The sequence below is a fragment of the Lacerta agilis genome, chromosome 17, assembly GCF_009819535.1.
Source record: "Lacerta agilis isolate rLacAgi1 chromosome 17, rLacAgi1.pri, whole genome shotgun sequence".
Taxonomy (NCBI): Eukaryota; Metazoa; Chordata; class Lepidosauria; order Squamata; family Lacertidae; genus Lacerta; species Lacerta agilis.
In genome coordinates this window covers 3,687,966-3,700,240 of record NC_046328.1, presented here as the reverse complement: position 1 = coordinate 3,700,240, position 12,275 = coordinate 3,687,966, and the positions used below count along the sequence as shown (strand labels likewise).

At 43.0% G+C, this 12,275-nt stretch overlaps 1 protein-coding gene across 1 annotated transcript in view; it reads left to right on the top strand.

The window, feature by feature from the left end:
- The window catches only part of HIP1R (huntingtin interacting protein 1 related), a 63,272-nt gene extending 58,583 nt beyond the window's left edge, over positions 1 to 4,689 (top strand). Inside the window, exons 30-32 of the mRNA XM_033174773.1 lie at positions 1,136 to 1,197; positions 2,250 to 2,450; positions 3,609 to 4,689. Of these exons, the coding sequence (XP_033030664.1) occupies positions 1,136 to 1,197; positions 2,250 to 2,450; positions 3,609 to 3,647 (302 nt within the window). The 3' untranslated portion in view covers positions 3,648 to 4,689. The remainder of the gene's footprint in view (positions 1 to 1,135; positions 1,198 to 2,249; positions 2,451 to 3,608) is intronic.
- Positions 4,690 to 12,275: the final 7,586 nt, after the last annotated feature.

Sequence of the window (12,275 nt, the reverse complement as noted above, 5' to 3'; positions counted from 1 at the left end):
AAAGGCCGACAGAGTAGCACCATTACTGTATTATTTATTACTATTATTATTACCCCATACTCAGGGTGGTGTACATGCTGCTCCTCATTTATCCACCCAACAACTCTGTGGGGTAGGTTAAGCTGAGCAACTGACTATCCTGGACCCATTCAGGCTGCAGTCTTAAAATGCAGTTACCAGGGAGTAAGGCACAATTGAACAGCGAGACTCACTTCTGAGGAAATAGTGACAGGGAAGCACAAGTGGGGAGGGTGCTGTTCCTTTCAGGTCCTGCCTGCAGGCTTCCCAAAGGTATCTGGATGACCTCTGTAAGAAGAGGGTGTCTCTGGAGTGAGACCAGTGCTTTAATCACTGAACTGCACTGACTCCATGGGCAGTTAATAGGGGCTTTGTTATGTTACACATTACACTGTGTAATGAACTGTGGAATTTGCTTCCACAAAATGTGGTGATGGCCACTAACCTAGGTAGCTTTGAAAGGGGATTAGGCAATTCCATGGAGGACGAGGAGGCTATCCATAGAAACTAGTCATGCTGGCTATATAGGGCTGGCCTTGTGCCTCTGGGGAACACAGGTGGGAGAGGGTGACTGTGCTCCTGTCCTGCTTGTGGGGTTCCCCTCTAGAGGCAGCTGGTTGGCCTCTGGTGTGGCCCATCTTGTCTTCTGTGGTTATCAAAAAGAAACTACTAAGCTGTTCAGGAGAGTGGAGGGGTTTTTTTGCATATAAAAGAAACCTGCCTAGCCTTTTTATAGCTGTGAAGTTTTATGCTCGGTGCCACGTGCAACTTCCAAGGAGATGGAGGCAGAACTTCATTGAACTGGCTCATGTATCGGACTAGATGTGTCGGGGGGCAAATATGTTCTATCGAGCAGCAAGAGGCTTTTATAAAAGGTGCAATAGTGCAAAAGGCTTTCCCCCAAATGCTGTTGTTGCTCAAAATGGCGAAGGTTTCCAGTCTTTCCTGCTACGTACTAAGTTGCTCAACACTCCTACTGAAGCAAGAACACACTGGTGAGGGGCTGGGTTTAGGGTGGCAGAAAGTGGCAACTTTTCAATTTTAAAAAATGCCCCCCACCTCCCTGCTGAAAACATATGTAGTTTCTACAACAAACTTACTTTTCTCTTCCTTTCAGAGACCATGGACTTCTCTGGAATGTCCTTAATCAAACTTAAGATGGAGGAAATGGAGACACAGGTGCTGTTTGGGTTCTTTGGAAAAACAGGGGAAGTGTTGAGAAGATTCCTGTGGAAGTATAAAATAGAAGCTGGGTTAATAGTTCCCAAAGTGACTCTCACACAAGAGCCATCATTGGGATGTCTTTAAATAGGCCATGCAGACTGGGGTTTCATACTGGTGTTAGGTAAGCCATAATTTGTTGGCTGGAGAGTGAGTTGAAAGCAAGCCTTAATAAGAATGGGCAGTTACTGCCTCCTCCCACTACTTGAGGTTGAGCCTGATTCTCCTTGCCCAGTAGCCCTTCTTTGGGTCTGTCCGTCTACTCTAATCCTTACCTTTTCCCACAACAGTGGCTTCACTTCAGCATGTCAGTTACAGCTGGCAGAGCTTGGAGACACAACTAGCCTTTCAGAAGCTGGTGTCCTCCAGCTGTTTTGCACTACAACTCCCATCAGCCCCAACCAGCATGGCTGGGGGTGATGAGAGTTTCGCATGTTCCAAACTAGTTGAGCAAGGGGTGGACTCTGAATGTTTTAGTAAAACATAACAGCCAAGGGGATACTACAGTTTGAATATCACAGGGCAGACAACAGAGCATGGAGAAGTAGAGGTAAATGAGAACAGCCTGTCTTTGTTCGGCTACACATACCATCTTTTTCCCTAAAAAATAATGTCAAAAAATTAGGGGGGCATCTTATACATGGATACATCTCCCCCATTTTCTTAAATCTGAGTCCCCCAAAATAGGGGGCATCTTATAGACAGAAAAATACGGTACTTGGTCCCCAGACCCTATTCTCCAAGCCTAAGCAGTTGTGAAAATGAGGTGTGGGGCTGCAATTCCAGGCATAAGGAGGAGAAAAGGCAGCAGTGGGAGACCATTTGGCCACCTGGGAGTAGAGATGCCAAGTTAGAAATATTCTCGCACTCTGGTCCATGGGAGTAGCTGTGATGCATGGATAATATGTGAACTAAGCAACAGTGACTATGTTCAACAGCTGCATAAGAAGTGGGGTGTCTTTGATATTTCTCACTCCCCATAGCTCAACAGAGAATGTTGCTTGTTGCAGGTGAAAGTGCTAGAGTTGGAAAAGACCCTGGAGAATGAGAGGCTTCGTCTCGGTGAGCTGAGAAGGCAGCATTATGCCTTGGCTGGTATTGACTATGAGACCGCAGAGGGGGGGAAACCAACAGTTGCCCGCAAGCCAGGCACCTTAAAGAAGCCTCCGGTTGCTCAGAAGCCTGTCCAGTCCCTGAAGCCAGCCTGTGAGGTACGGTATACTTTCAACCGCAGAACAAGGGATGTGCATGGTTGGAGAAAGCAACTGTCTTTTCACAGCAGTCAGGCCCAGAAAACATTATGAGGCTAGCAAGCTTATGTGAATCATTCATTACCAGGATAAGTGCATGTTTGTCACAGATGTATGGGATTCACCTGGGGAAGCCAAATTGAGATTTCCCCTCTGAGGAATCCTTGCTTGCCACAAAAATGGTGATTCCCAGGCAGGGGGCATAATACTGTGGAGGGTGCAAAGAGCACTGCAGTGGCTAAAGGGAGACTGGACCATCTTCCCATTGAGGAACCTGCTGGGGCACGCAATAGTGTCTGTAGAATGGCAGCCAATGCTGCAGTAGTAGATTAAAACAAAACTGCCTTACCTCCCACAATACTAGAAATTTGGGGTCACCCCAGTGAAACTGAAATCAGCAATACAGGAAAGTATTTCTTCACACACCTAATCTCTGATCTGCTGCCCCAAGATAACTGCCACTTGCTGAATGAGAAAACACAGCCGCTCAGAAGCTGTGGCAAGGGTGGGCAACTTGTGGCTCTCCAGGTGCTGCTGACTGCAGCTCTCACCATCCCTGGTCATGTGGGCTGGGAGACCACCACAGGTTCCTCATGCCCCTGGGCTACAGTGCCTCCATGTTTAAAGGCAACAGAGAAGCATTAGAAGGCTGTGAACCTCCTGGGGTGGAAGAGGCAAGATGCTGGACTTTTGGAATGATCCTCTGGGCTACTCTTACTGAAAAGGTCACAAGCTAGAGGGAGCTTCTTCGCTTTCATTTATAGTACACCATCCAGGCTATAGGACACCCTTTCCAACCCCTAGCACTCCTGCCCTTTGCATCGTTGGAGGGCATCAGCTTGAGGGTTGGTAACAGAACTGTTTTCCATTAACTAACTGATACATCCCTAACTTAATTGGACACAAGATTTTGCCTTAAAATCATTTATAATCTTGCAGATGCCATCTTAAAAGCATCCCCTCTAGTCTCAAGCACATAGAACTGACATGCATCATCCAAAAACAGAGAGTGTCTTAAAACAGTTGCCACAAATAGATTGATTAAATCTCATTGCATTAAGATTTATTTTAGTTGGGTAGTAACGATCCGTATCTTATTGTTTTCTGTACCTGGTTCAGGAGGATGGTGTGTTCCAGGCACACGTTGTCAACTTGTAAGGTGTAAATGGCAAATGACTCAACGTGGAAAGGAAGAAAAGCAGGAGCAAAGGGCACGTGGGATTCAGCTTCTAGCCAGCTTGATTCTTCTTCCTGCTGCCCGGAGGGGTTCAGGCACTGTGCCTTGCCTGCCGTTTTCCTGCAGGCTCCAAGCAACAGATTTCTGGGTGGAAGACTCTAAAGACTGTTTGCCTTTCAACAGAGAGGGGGCTGCTCCGGAAGGCCCTGAACTATAGACATTCCAACGCCATTTTAAAATGTCTGTGTTTTAAACAGATACAGATTGGATAAATCCTCAGTTGCCTTGTGTCTGGCATTGCCTTTACACTGAAAACTTACTTCCTTGACCAAGAAAGAAGCAAAGGTACCTTTGAATTGTATAGCTTGACCTGATCGGTAGTATTAGAACGACTGCTTTCTTAAAGCAACGGTAGGCTGCCAGTTACCTATGTGGAACACAATCCTAAATGGGAAGAAAGGGGAGGAAGTTTACTTTGTGGATATCAGTTATTTATAAGCAATAGGAATCTTCTGTTTCGAGTAATGTCTGTGTACCTATCACTGGACTACAGGAGCCTTTTTAAAGAAATGTGATTCCCCCCCCCCCCTTTTAAGTAGGCTGTTTGGATTTTTTTGTAGTGTTTATGCTACAGGATGAAAAATGTTTTCCCCCAGGATGAAAACTCTGAAAAGGATAACAATCTTTCTAGACTGTTTTTGTATACGTATTAAAAAGGAATAGGATTTATTTACTGTACAGAAAGGTTTGACAAATTCTATAAGCACTACAAGGAGAGAAAAAGTCTACACTGGTTTAAGGTTATAAAATTCCAGTTTAGGAATAAAATGTAAAAAACGACAACCACCCAACTCCTTTCACAATTGTTGATGGAAACAGTTGTAGAGTTTGACATTTAATAGGGTGGTGGTGGGGAGCAGGAGGATTTGCAACTTATAGGAAAGCTAAGGGGGTGGGAACTGAACCAAATGCTAAATTTTAATAGGACTATTTAGCTTATTAAAATGGATTAATTGCCTGAAACCTTGTTCAGTGTTCTGTTTTCCTGATCATATTTTTTTTACAACCATTAATAAAACCACCTCCTTGAAGCTGGGTGGCTCCAACATATGGGCCTCTTCTCTCAACCACGTTGTCCAGCTTGGCTTCTCCATTCAAACCAGGGGTCAGCAAACTTTTTCAGCAGGGGACCGGACTATATTTTGAAAAAAATATATCAATGAATTCCTATGCCCCACAAATAACCCAGAGATGCATTTTAAATAAAAGGACACGTTCTACTCTTGTAAAAACACGCTGATTCCCAGACCATCCATGGGCCGCCCCCGGGCCTTAGTTTGGGGACCCCTGATTTAAACCAATAATGATATTGCTGAGCAGGTACTGTACAATTGCCAAGTTCAGTTCTTTCAGGCCGACCCTATATACCTTCACTGGAACATTGCTCTTGCCAAGTGTGTCTAGTAGAATTGTAGCCAGCGCAAGATCTCTGCTATTGGAACTGAACCATGGCCATTATTTTGAGTGCTCGTTGTACCTGCAAATTGCAAAGGACTTTAGTACCACAAAATGATCATCCTCTCCTTTGGAGTGTTTCTACTAGCAAAAAACAATGACATTTAAAGCAAATAGCTGCAAGTCTGCCTTGATTTGTTTACACTTTGAATAGCAAGTGGTTTCTGGTATTCTTTTACATAAGCAATAAAATAAGACAAGTGGTGTGTTAGGATACTGAAATTGCTGTGTGAATGTCTGAGAAAACAAATGGGTTATTTCTTGCCTTGACATTCCAACATTGGTAGCTGTCAAAATTAAATTGTGCAGTATTCTTTTACAAAGTCAAACCAGCCTCAGCACAGAAGCAGTTATCTGCATAGTTAACATATTTCAAGGTAATGTATTTCCCTTTTGATGGTTAACTAGGTGGCTCAGTCACTTTTTTCCATCTTTGTCAATGGGAGAGGAAAGCAAAGCAGCAAAGTGGTACTTTACTGAGCAGCAATCGCACAATGTACACTCATGGGGAAAAGAAAGTACTGTACACCCTCTTTGAATTCTCTGGCTTTACATATCAAGGTGTTGCATTGGCCCAGTTGAAGTCCAGACCTCAACTCAAATGCTGTGGCAGGACCTTAAGAGAGCTGTGCATAAACAAATGCCAGTAAACCTCAATGAACTGAAACAAAAACAACATTGTGTAAAGAAGAGTGGGCCAAAATTACTTCACAATGATGTGGGAGATTGAAAAGTCATACAGAAAAAGATTAGTTCAAGTTATTGCTGCTAAAGGTGGTTCTACAAGCTACTGAATCCTAAGGTGTACTTAAGTTTTTCACACATGGCTTCTCCATTTTGGCTTTATTTCTGTTAAATAAATTATGGACCAGTGTAATGTGTTGTTGTTCATCTGAGATTGTATTTACTTAATCTTAAAACTTGCTAAGGAACAAATTGTTATGTCCTCATATATAAACCCACAGAATTCAAAAAGGGTGTACTCCCCCCCCCCCAGTGACTGTTGAAAAGGGTAATTTTTAGCGCACACACACCCATAAGCCAGTGACACACATTTGTACAAAATCTAGCATTTTTTAATTCGGTAATCACTGCAATCCTGAAATTGTTAACAGCCAATTCTACAAGAAAAACAAACGACTTTCAACTCTGAAGCTCGTTTTGAAACCACATCCTCATCAGTTGTATAGCACAAAGGAAACTTTTACAGACTTGTTACATTAGGAACAGTCCTACTTCCAGAAGTGAGATTCTGCTGGAGGCTTAGTTAAAAGTATCCAGTAGCTTCTCTGGGGGTTAGAGGTAACACGCTGCACTTCTTCATAACACTAGCTTACCCTGGGATGAAGTGTCAAGTGGCCTGCACCTGAGGCACAAGCGACAGGATAAGGCCTCAGAATACAGCCTACTACAGAGGATTACCAAATTGCCAGCATCTGACACATCTGCTTCTTTGACTTAAATACACTGCCAGCCTCCCTATCCTAAGTTTGACTCTTCTTGAGTACTAACCCCCCCCCCCAACCCTTCTGCATTCTGCTGCTACCACTGGATGACTGAAACTAATCCAGCAAAATCCACTTATGCTTTTCCCACAATATATACAAATTACGAAATAGGTATGGGCTAATGTCAAGCAAGTACACTGTGAAATTCCCCTTTACAGCAGACATTCCTCCATGTGTATACTCTTATAGAAAGGGCAATTAAGACAGCTGTGTATAAAAAAGTGGCTATCCCCTCTACGAAACACACACACAACCCTGCCAAGGGAGTATGGCTTTCTTCACCTCACAATAGTGTATGTTCAATGGGTGTTTTAAAAAAAATCACTAGCTGCACAATACAGGTATAATGAACAAAAACACATTTGCAATTTTTTATATAAAGGTCAGCAAAAGAATAATATCTGAAATGGAACACTAAAACAGTTTATATTCTAACGCTATTTAAACTTCTGAGCTTCAACTGCTTTTGTTTATTAAAAAAAACCTTGTAAAGTTTTCAGGTAACATTTGCCACTTGCAGGCATTTGAAGTCATATGTTGAAGTGTTTTGAACAAGGTTATGAACAGACTGCTCCTAAATCTTTTGCCAAGTCTACTCCATAAAGGGCAAATGCTTGCTCAACACTTGTTCACAAGGTGGCCTACAGATCAAGAAGCCCCACCCACGGTGGAGTGCCTCCCACTCAAATGCCATTCTCACCTTTGAGAATGCAATACTTCCTTCTGCATGAATGCACAGTAGAAGGAAGTGGGATGCAGGTTCATTAAGTATTGGTGGAGAAGAAATTATTCATCCATTTGCATCAAACTCCTTTGGTTTCATCTCCACCCAGGTCCCACTTAAGCAGAAGAAATGTCCAACAGTGTTCTCTGGTAAGAGGCATTGCATTCACAGGACCTCACAGGACAGCTTGCTTTCTGTGCTCATCCCCCCAACATTTTGCTGAACAACATTTGGACTTCCACCAAGCAAGAGGGAACAAACGATCTTGTCCTCCAGAATTCATGCAGATACAAACATCTGAAAGTATGTCATGCACAGTTAACAACTGCATTTCCTGCTGCCACCATTTTGAACACAATGACATCTAACAAGTGTTCCACTGTAGCACCAGCCAACTGATAACCCCTAAGCCACAACTGCAGCTCCTCCTTCCCCTGCACAGCCCCAGGTGGCTGCTGCCTGCATCCTCCTTTAACTGCCACATCTGAGACAAACAGAAGTTCTTCTGGCAGGCTTGATTCATTAGCCTGCCCACCGGAAGGCATACTGGATCAGCCCTTCCCACCTTTTCCTCGATTACAGTTTAGTAACAACGGCTGCCAACCACAGATCTACACTTCTCACCGCAAGCAAATTGCAGATGCCGCCTTGTGTTTACTTTCAAAATCCTGCATCATAAAAAGAAGCCCTCAGAAAGGAGCCCTTAGAAAAAGACAATTGAATGGCCACTGAACTGAAAGATATGTGGGTATCTTTTATCAGCAAGTCACAAACAGTGATCCTAAGGCACACATCAGCCATGATGCACTGCTGCTGGATACAAAAAGAGTCCACTTTTGTTGGTTGTAGTGTGGTTGTCTTCTCCATTAGGAAACCCTAAACAGCCCAGCAATTGCAAAATACATTGTTGCTGCTTTAAAAGGCAAAATTTCTTTTAAAAACTAGTAACAGGCTTTGGGGTTCTTTCTTGATAGGGACAATCGCTGTCTAAAAACACTTCAGAAGTATATAAATATGTTTTGTGAAATTTGTAAGTGGGCTTGTGGCCTCCTCTGTTGCGCACAAAGGATGCTCTTGCAGCATCCAGAGTATAAACTGGTGGCTCCCATGAGAAGCTATCAACTAAGGTTACACCACCATTACAAACTAGAGAAATATTTAACCCGTTTAACCCTTGAGAATGTGAGAATGCCAGTAATTCTACCAGCACACGCTATCTAAACTTAAGATGCCTCTGCCTCAATTGGTCAACATCTCTACCTCAATTCAGACATTTGCCTCAAGTTTTTCTTTTGAGTGTGTAATGCTGAGGGTGGTGGTGGAATAAAGCTAGCCAACAGTATACAAACAACCAATTTCTATTGTTAAACAAAACCTATTTTTGAAGGGGTGGGCAGACATAATTGGTGCCTACATTGTGTCTAATTTGAGGGGCAACTGACAGTTATAGCACCAAACAGAGGTCTGTCTGTCACTTAGGCACTCAAATATGAGCTCTGAAGCAGCAGGGAAAAGATGGCTACATTAGCTCCAGTGTTTGTATTCTGGTTGGTGGAAAAAGGACAACTTATCATCATGCTGAATGAGTAACACGATTGGCTCAAAGACTCACCCAAGACTGAACTTCTGGGAGAATTTTTAATCAGATATTCAAAATTAAGTAGTGTTACAACCATGGAATTGCCTTCATAAGACACTGGCACCCCAAAAGGCATTCAAATGACTCATCTGAACAGGTAACAAACAACATTTGAAACACAAACCAATTATTCAAAGGCTGTTTCAGAAGCTTCAGTTTATGGCTCTGTCTAGGATTAAGTCATGCGTCTTACTCATTCAGCCCCCTTCATCTTTTAGGACACAGAAGTGACTCACAGGAGTCCTCCATGTGCCTACTGAGTACACAAGAAATCCGCTCCACCTCCTTGTGGGGAGGAGTTGCGGTGGACCGCAGAGCCGCTCTCCACACTTCCTGTGGGCGGGGGACTTCGTCCCTCGCTCCTCCGGCCGCGTCAGCAGGCAACCGGCCAATCAGCCGGCTGGGGGCGTGGCCGGGGGCTCCCTTTCAAAAGGAGAGGCGCGAGCAGATGATTAAAGGAACAGATGATTAAAGGAACCAACTTTTCAAATTCTCCAACCTCTGAAGGTTCATATCCCACACACAATAAGCAGCACAGAAAATGAAAATAGGGCAAAACTCAAGTTACCATGCCCAAATAAAATAGATACAGAATTCAGCAAATACAGGTATACTTTTGTCACTTTTTTTTAAAAGAGATCTTGTGTCATCCATGGAATACTAAAAGCTCATACCTGATTAGAACCTAGAAACCATTTTTCCTACATCAAGCTAGAATTTCACAATTCCCAAAGATTTACACAGTGGGACTTAAGTCATATACCAAGATCAAAATCTTGGTCCTGGCAGAATCGGCCTGAGTCCTACAGCCAGATGGGAAGAGGATATCCTGTTCCAAGGCAAGTGTGAATGGCCTCTAACAGAAAAATGGCAGTTCAAGGACGGGCACAAATGCACACGGGTTTCCCATGTTTCATCTTTTATCTTCCAAAAGAAGATTATGGCTTGAAGAAAGAGGCTTCCAGGCTGGAAAGTTTTTGCATTTTGCTCTTCTAGCCAGCTTACCCAAAAGGGGCAGAGATCAGAAGAAGATAAATATGATACAATATAAAGTTTCTTATGGCCATTTTAAGTTTTGTAAAGCTGACAAAAAATTAGCTCCTTTCGTAACAAAAAGGGCACCAGGTGAAGACTAGGATGGCGTAATGGGGGGGGGGGAAGTGGCAGAAAGAAAGCTGGAGGGTGCATAAGGAGGTCTAGATTGGCAACTGCAGCTTGGTTTTGTTTTTTTAAAAGTAAGTTTTAAAGGGCATTATGCATTAACAGCAAGCCTGCTTGAGACTTCCAGGTTGCTAATTGATGTGCTGCTCCAACAGCTTCACACTTTCCTCCTTGCACTCTTTAGCTGTGAGAAATACATGCTTTGTGAAAAGGTGATAGAAATGAACAGTATCGCTACAGCAGCTTTAAGGAAGCTGCCCATGGATGGCAACTGTTTTACTTCCATGTTCTTCACAGTCAAGATGCACAACACCACAAATTAGTTTGAAGCATGTTTTCCTGCCACAAATTATTGATTCTCTCTCTCTCTCTCTAACACACACACATACTTTACTTAATTTGGAATTAAAGTAGCTGTAGCTGTAAATGTCAGTTTCTTCTTACTTCTACAGCCTATATAAATTTTTTTAGTGCATGGACACTGCACGCACAAGTTTGGGGGTCTTGCTCATCCACTTCAACAGCGTTCCGAGCTAGAATTCCCACAGTCTATTTTCCTAGCTCGGTTAAGAGGGAGGAAATGGAGGAAGCTATGAACTAACCCATGACTTTGCACTGCATCTGAATCTGGGCTCATGGTTTATTTTCCCCAGACAAACCACAAGCAGTAAACCAGAGAACAAGCCTTGGCTACAAATCTTGTTCCTGGCAAGCTATAGGCCCAAGTCTGAATGCAACACAAACTCAACCATGGCTCAAGCTTATGGCAGGACACCAGCAGCAAGACTGGAGGAGGAGCTTCCTTTATGGTGGCCAGTTTGAAAACCACACTCATTCCAACTACCTTGAGATAGACCATTCAATAGCATACAAGGCAATCCCGCTGACTACAAAGAAAGAGCAGCAGCAATTTAATCTGCATTTCGCTTCAACTAATTTCGCAGCCCCGTATAGAACAAACTACTCCTGCAAGATGCAGCGCTGAAAGGCTTAAGGGAAAACTGGTAACAGAAGCATTTGAGAGTGGGAGTAGCTACTCTGCTCTAACTACATTGTGCGTTAACTACTACTGTCTGTGTATTCAACCCTATACCTCTATCACACCGCAAAATATTTTTCTTTTCTCTCTCCATTGGCTTCTTACTAAGCTTCTGCTAGTTTTATGCTGAAGAATGCAAGAGCATACAAAGACAGTCATCAACAAGGTTATCTTTACCTGGAATGTGGATGATCCCCCTGCAAAATTTAAGGCTCAGAATCATTTCCTACTGAATTCAGCAACAATTGTCCCTCTTGTCCCTCTTGAAACATTCATTTTAGAGCTATCCACGTTTATTAAAATGAGAGATCAATCAAACACACACCAATGAGCAATTATGTGAAATTGGTGTGCTAATCCCTCTACAATCTTTTACCCTCTGCTAGACTCTTGGAAGAAACTCCAACGCAATGAAAAATTGCATTTAGCATATTGAGCTGTTATTCAGAGCTCTGTCACAGACCCATCTAAAAGCAAGAGTGAGCCCCCAGAAGGACTAAAGCAACACTGAAATTTCAAGACTCTGAAGCTGTCACATGACTGCAAAAGTTAATTAAACACAAAAAACTAACAGCCAAGATTCATTCAAGAGCAGCAGTCAGTCTAGAAAAGTTTGTAAATGGAAGCAGGTCTTCAATTTTCAGAAACAAAAGGTTTGGAAGTGTAGAGGGACTTGGAGGGAAAAGAAAGCTCTCTTGGCTCAATACGAAACAGATTTGAGGTTCTCCACTGAGGTGGGAGTTTTAGCTTAACACCAAGATGTGATGAAAATATCAACTGATAGAACTAATTGCCCATCAGATTAGTCAGAAGTCATGACACACAAAAGGGTGTTTGACAGAATTTGCTCTCCACAATGCAAAGACAATACAGGCCAAAAGCCTTTTTAAAACGACCCTCTACCCTACATGCCACAATGAAGGAATTTGGGAGACAGACTGATGAGGAGAGAAGGGTGACAGCAAGCAGAATGCAGAGGTTGCAGAAGTTATCCAATGGAACAAAAAATAAAATTTTGGATCT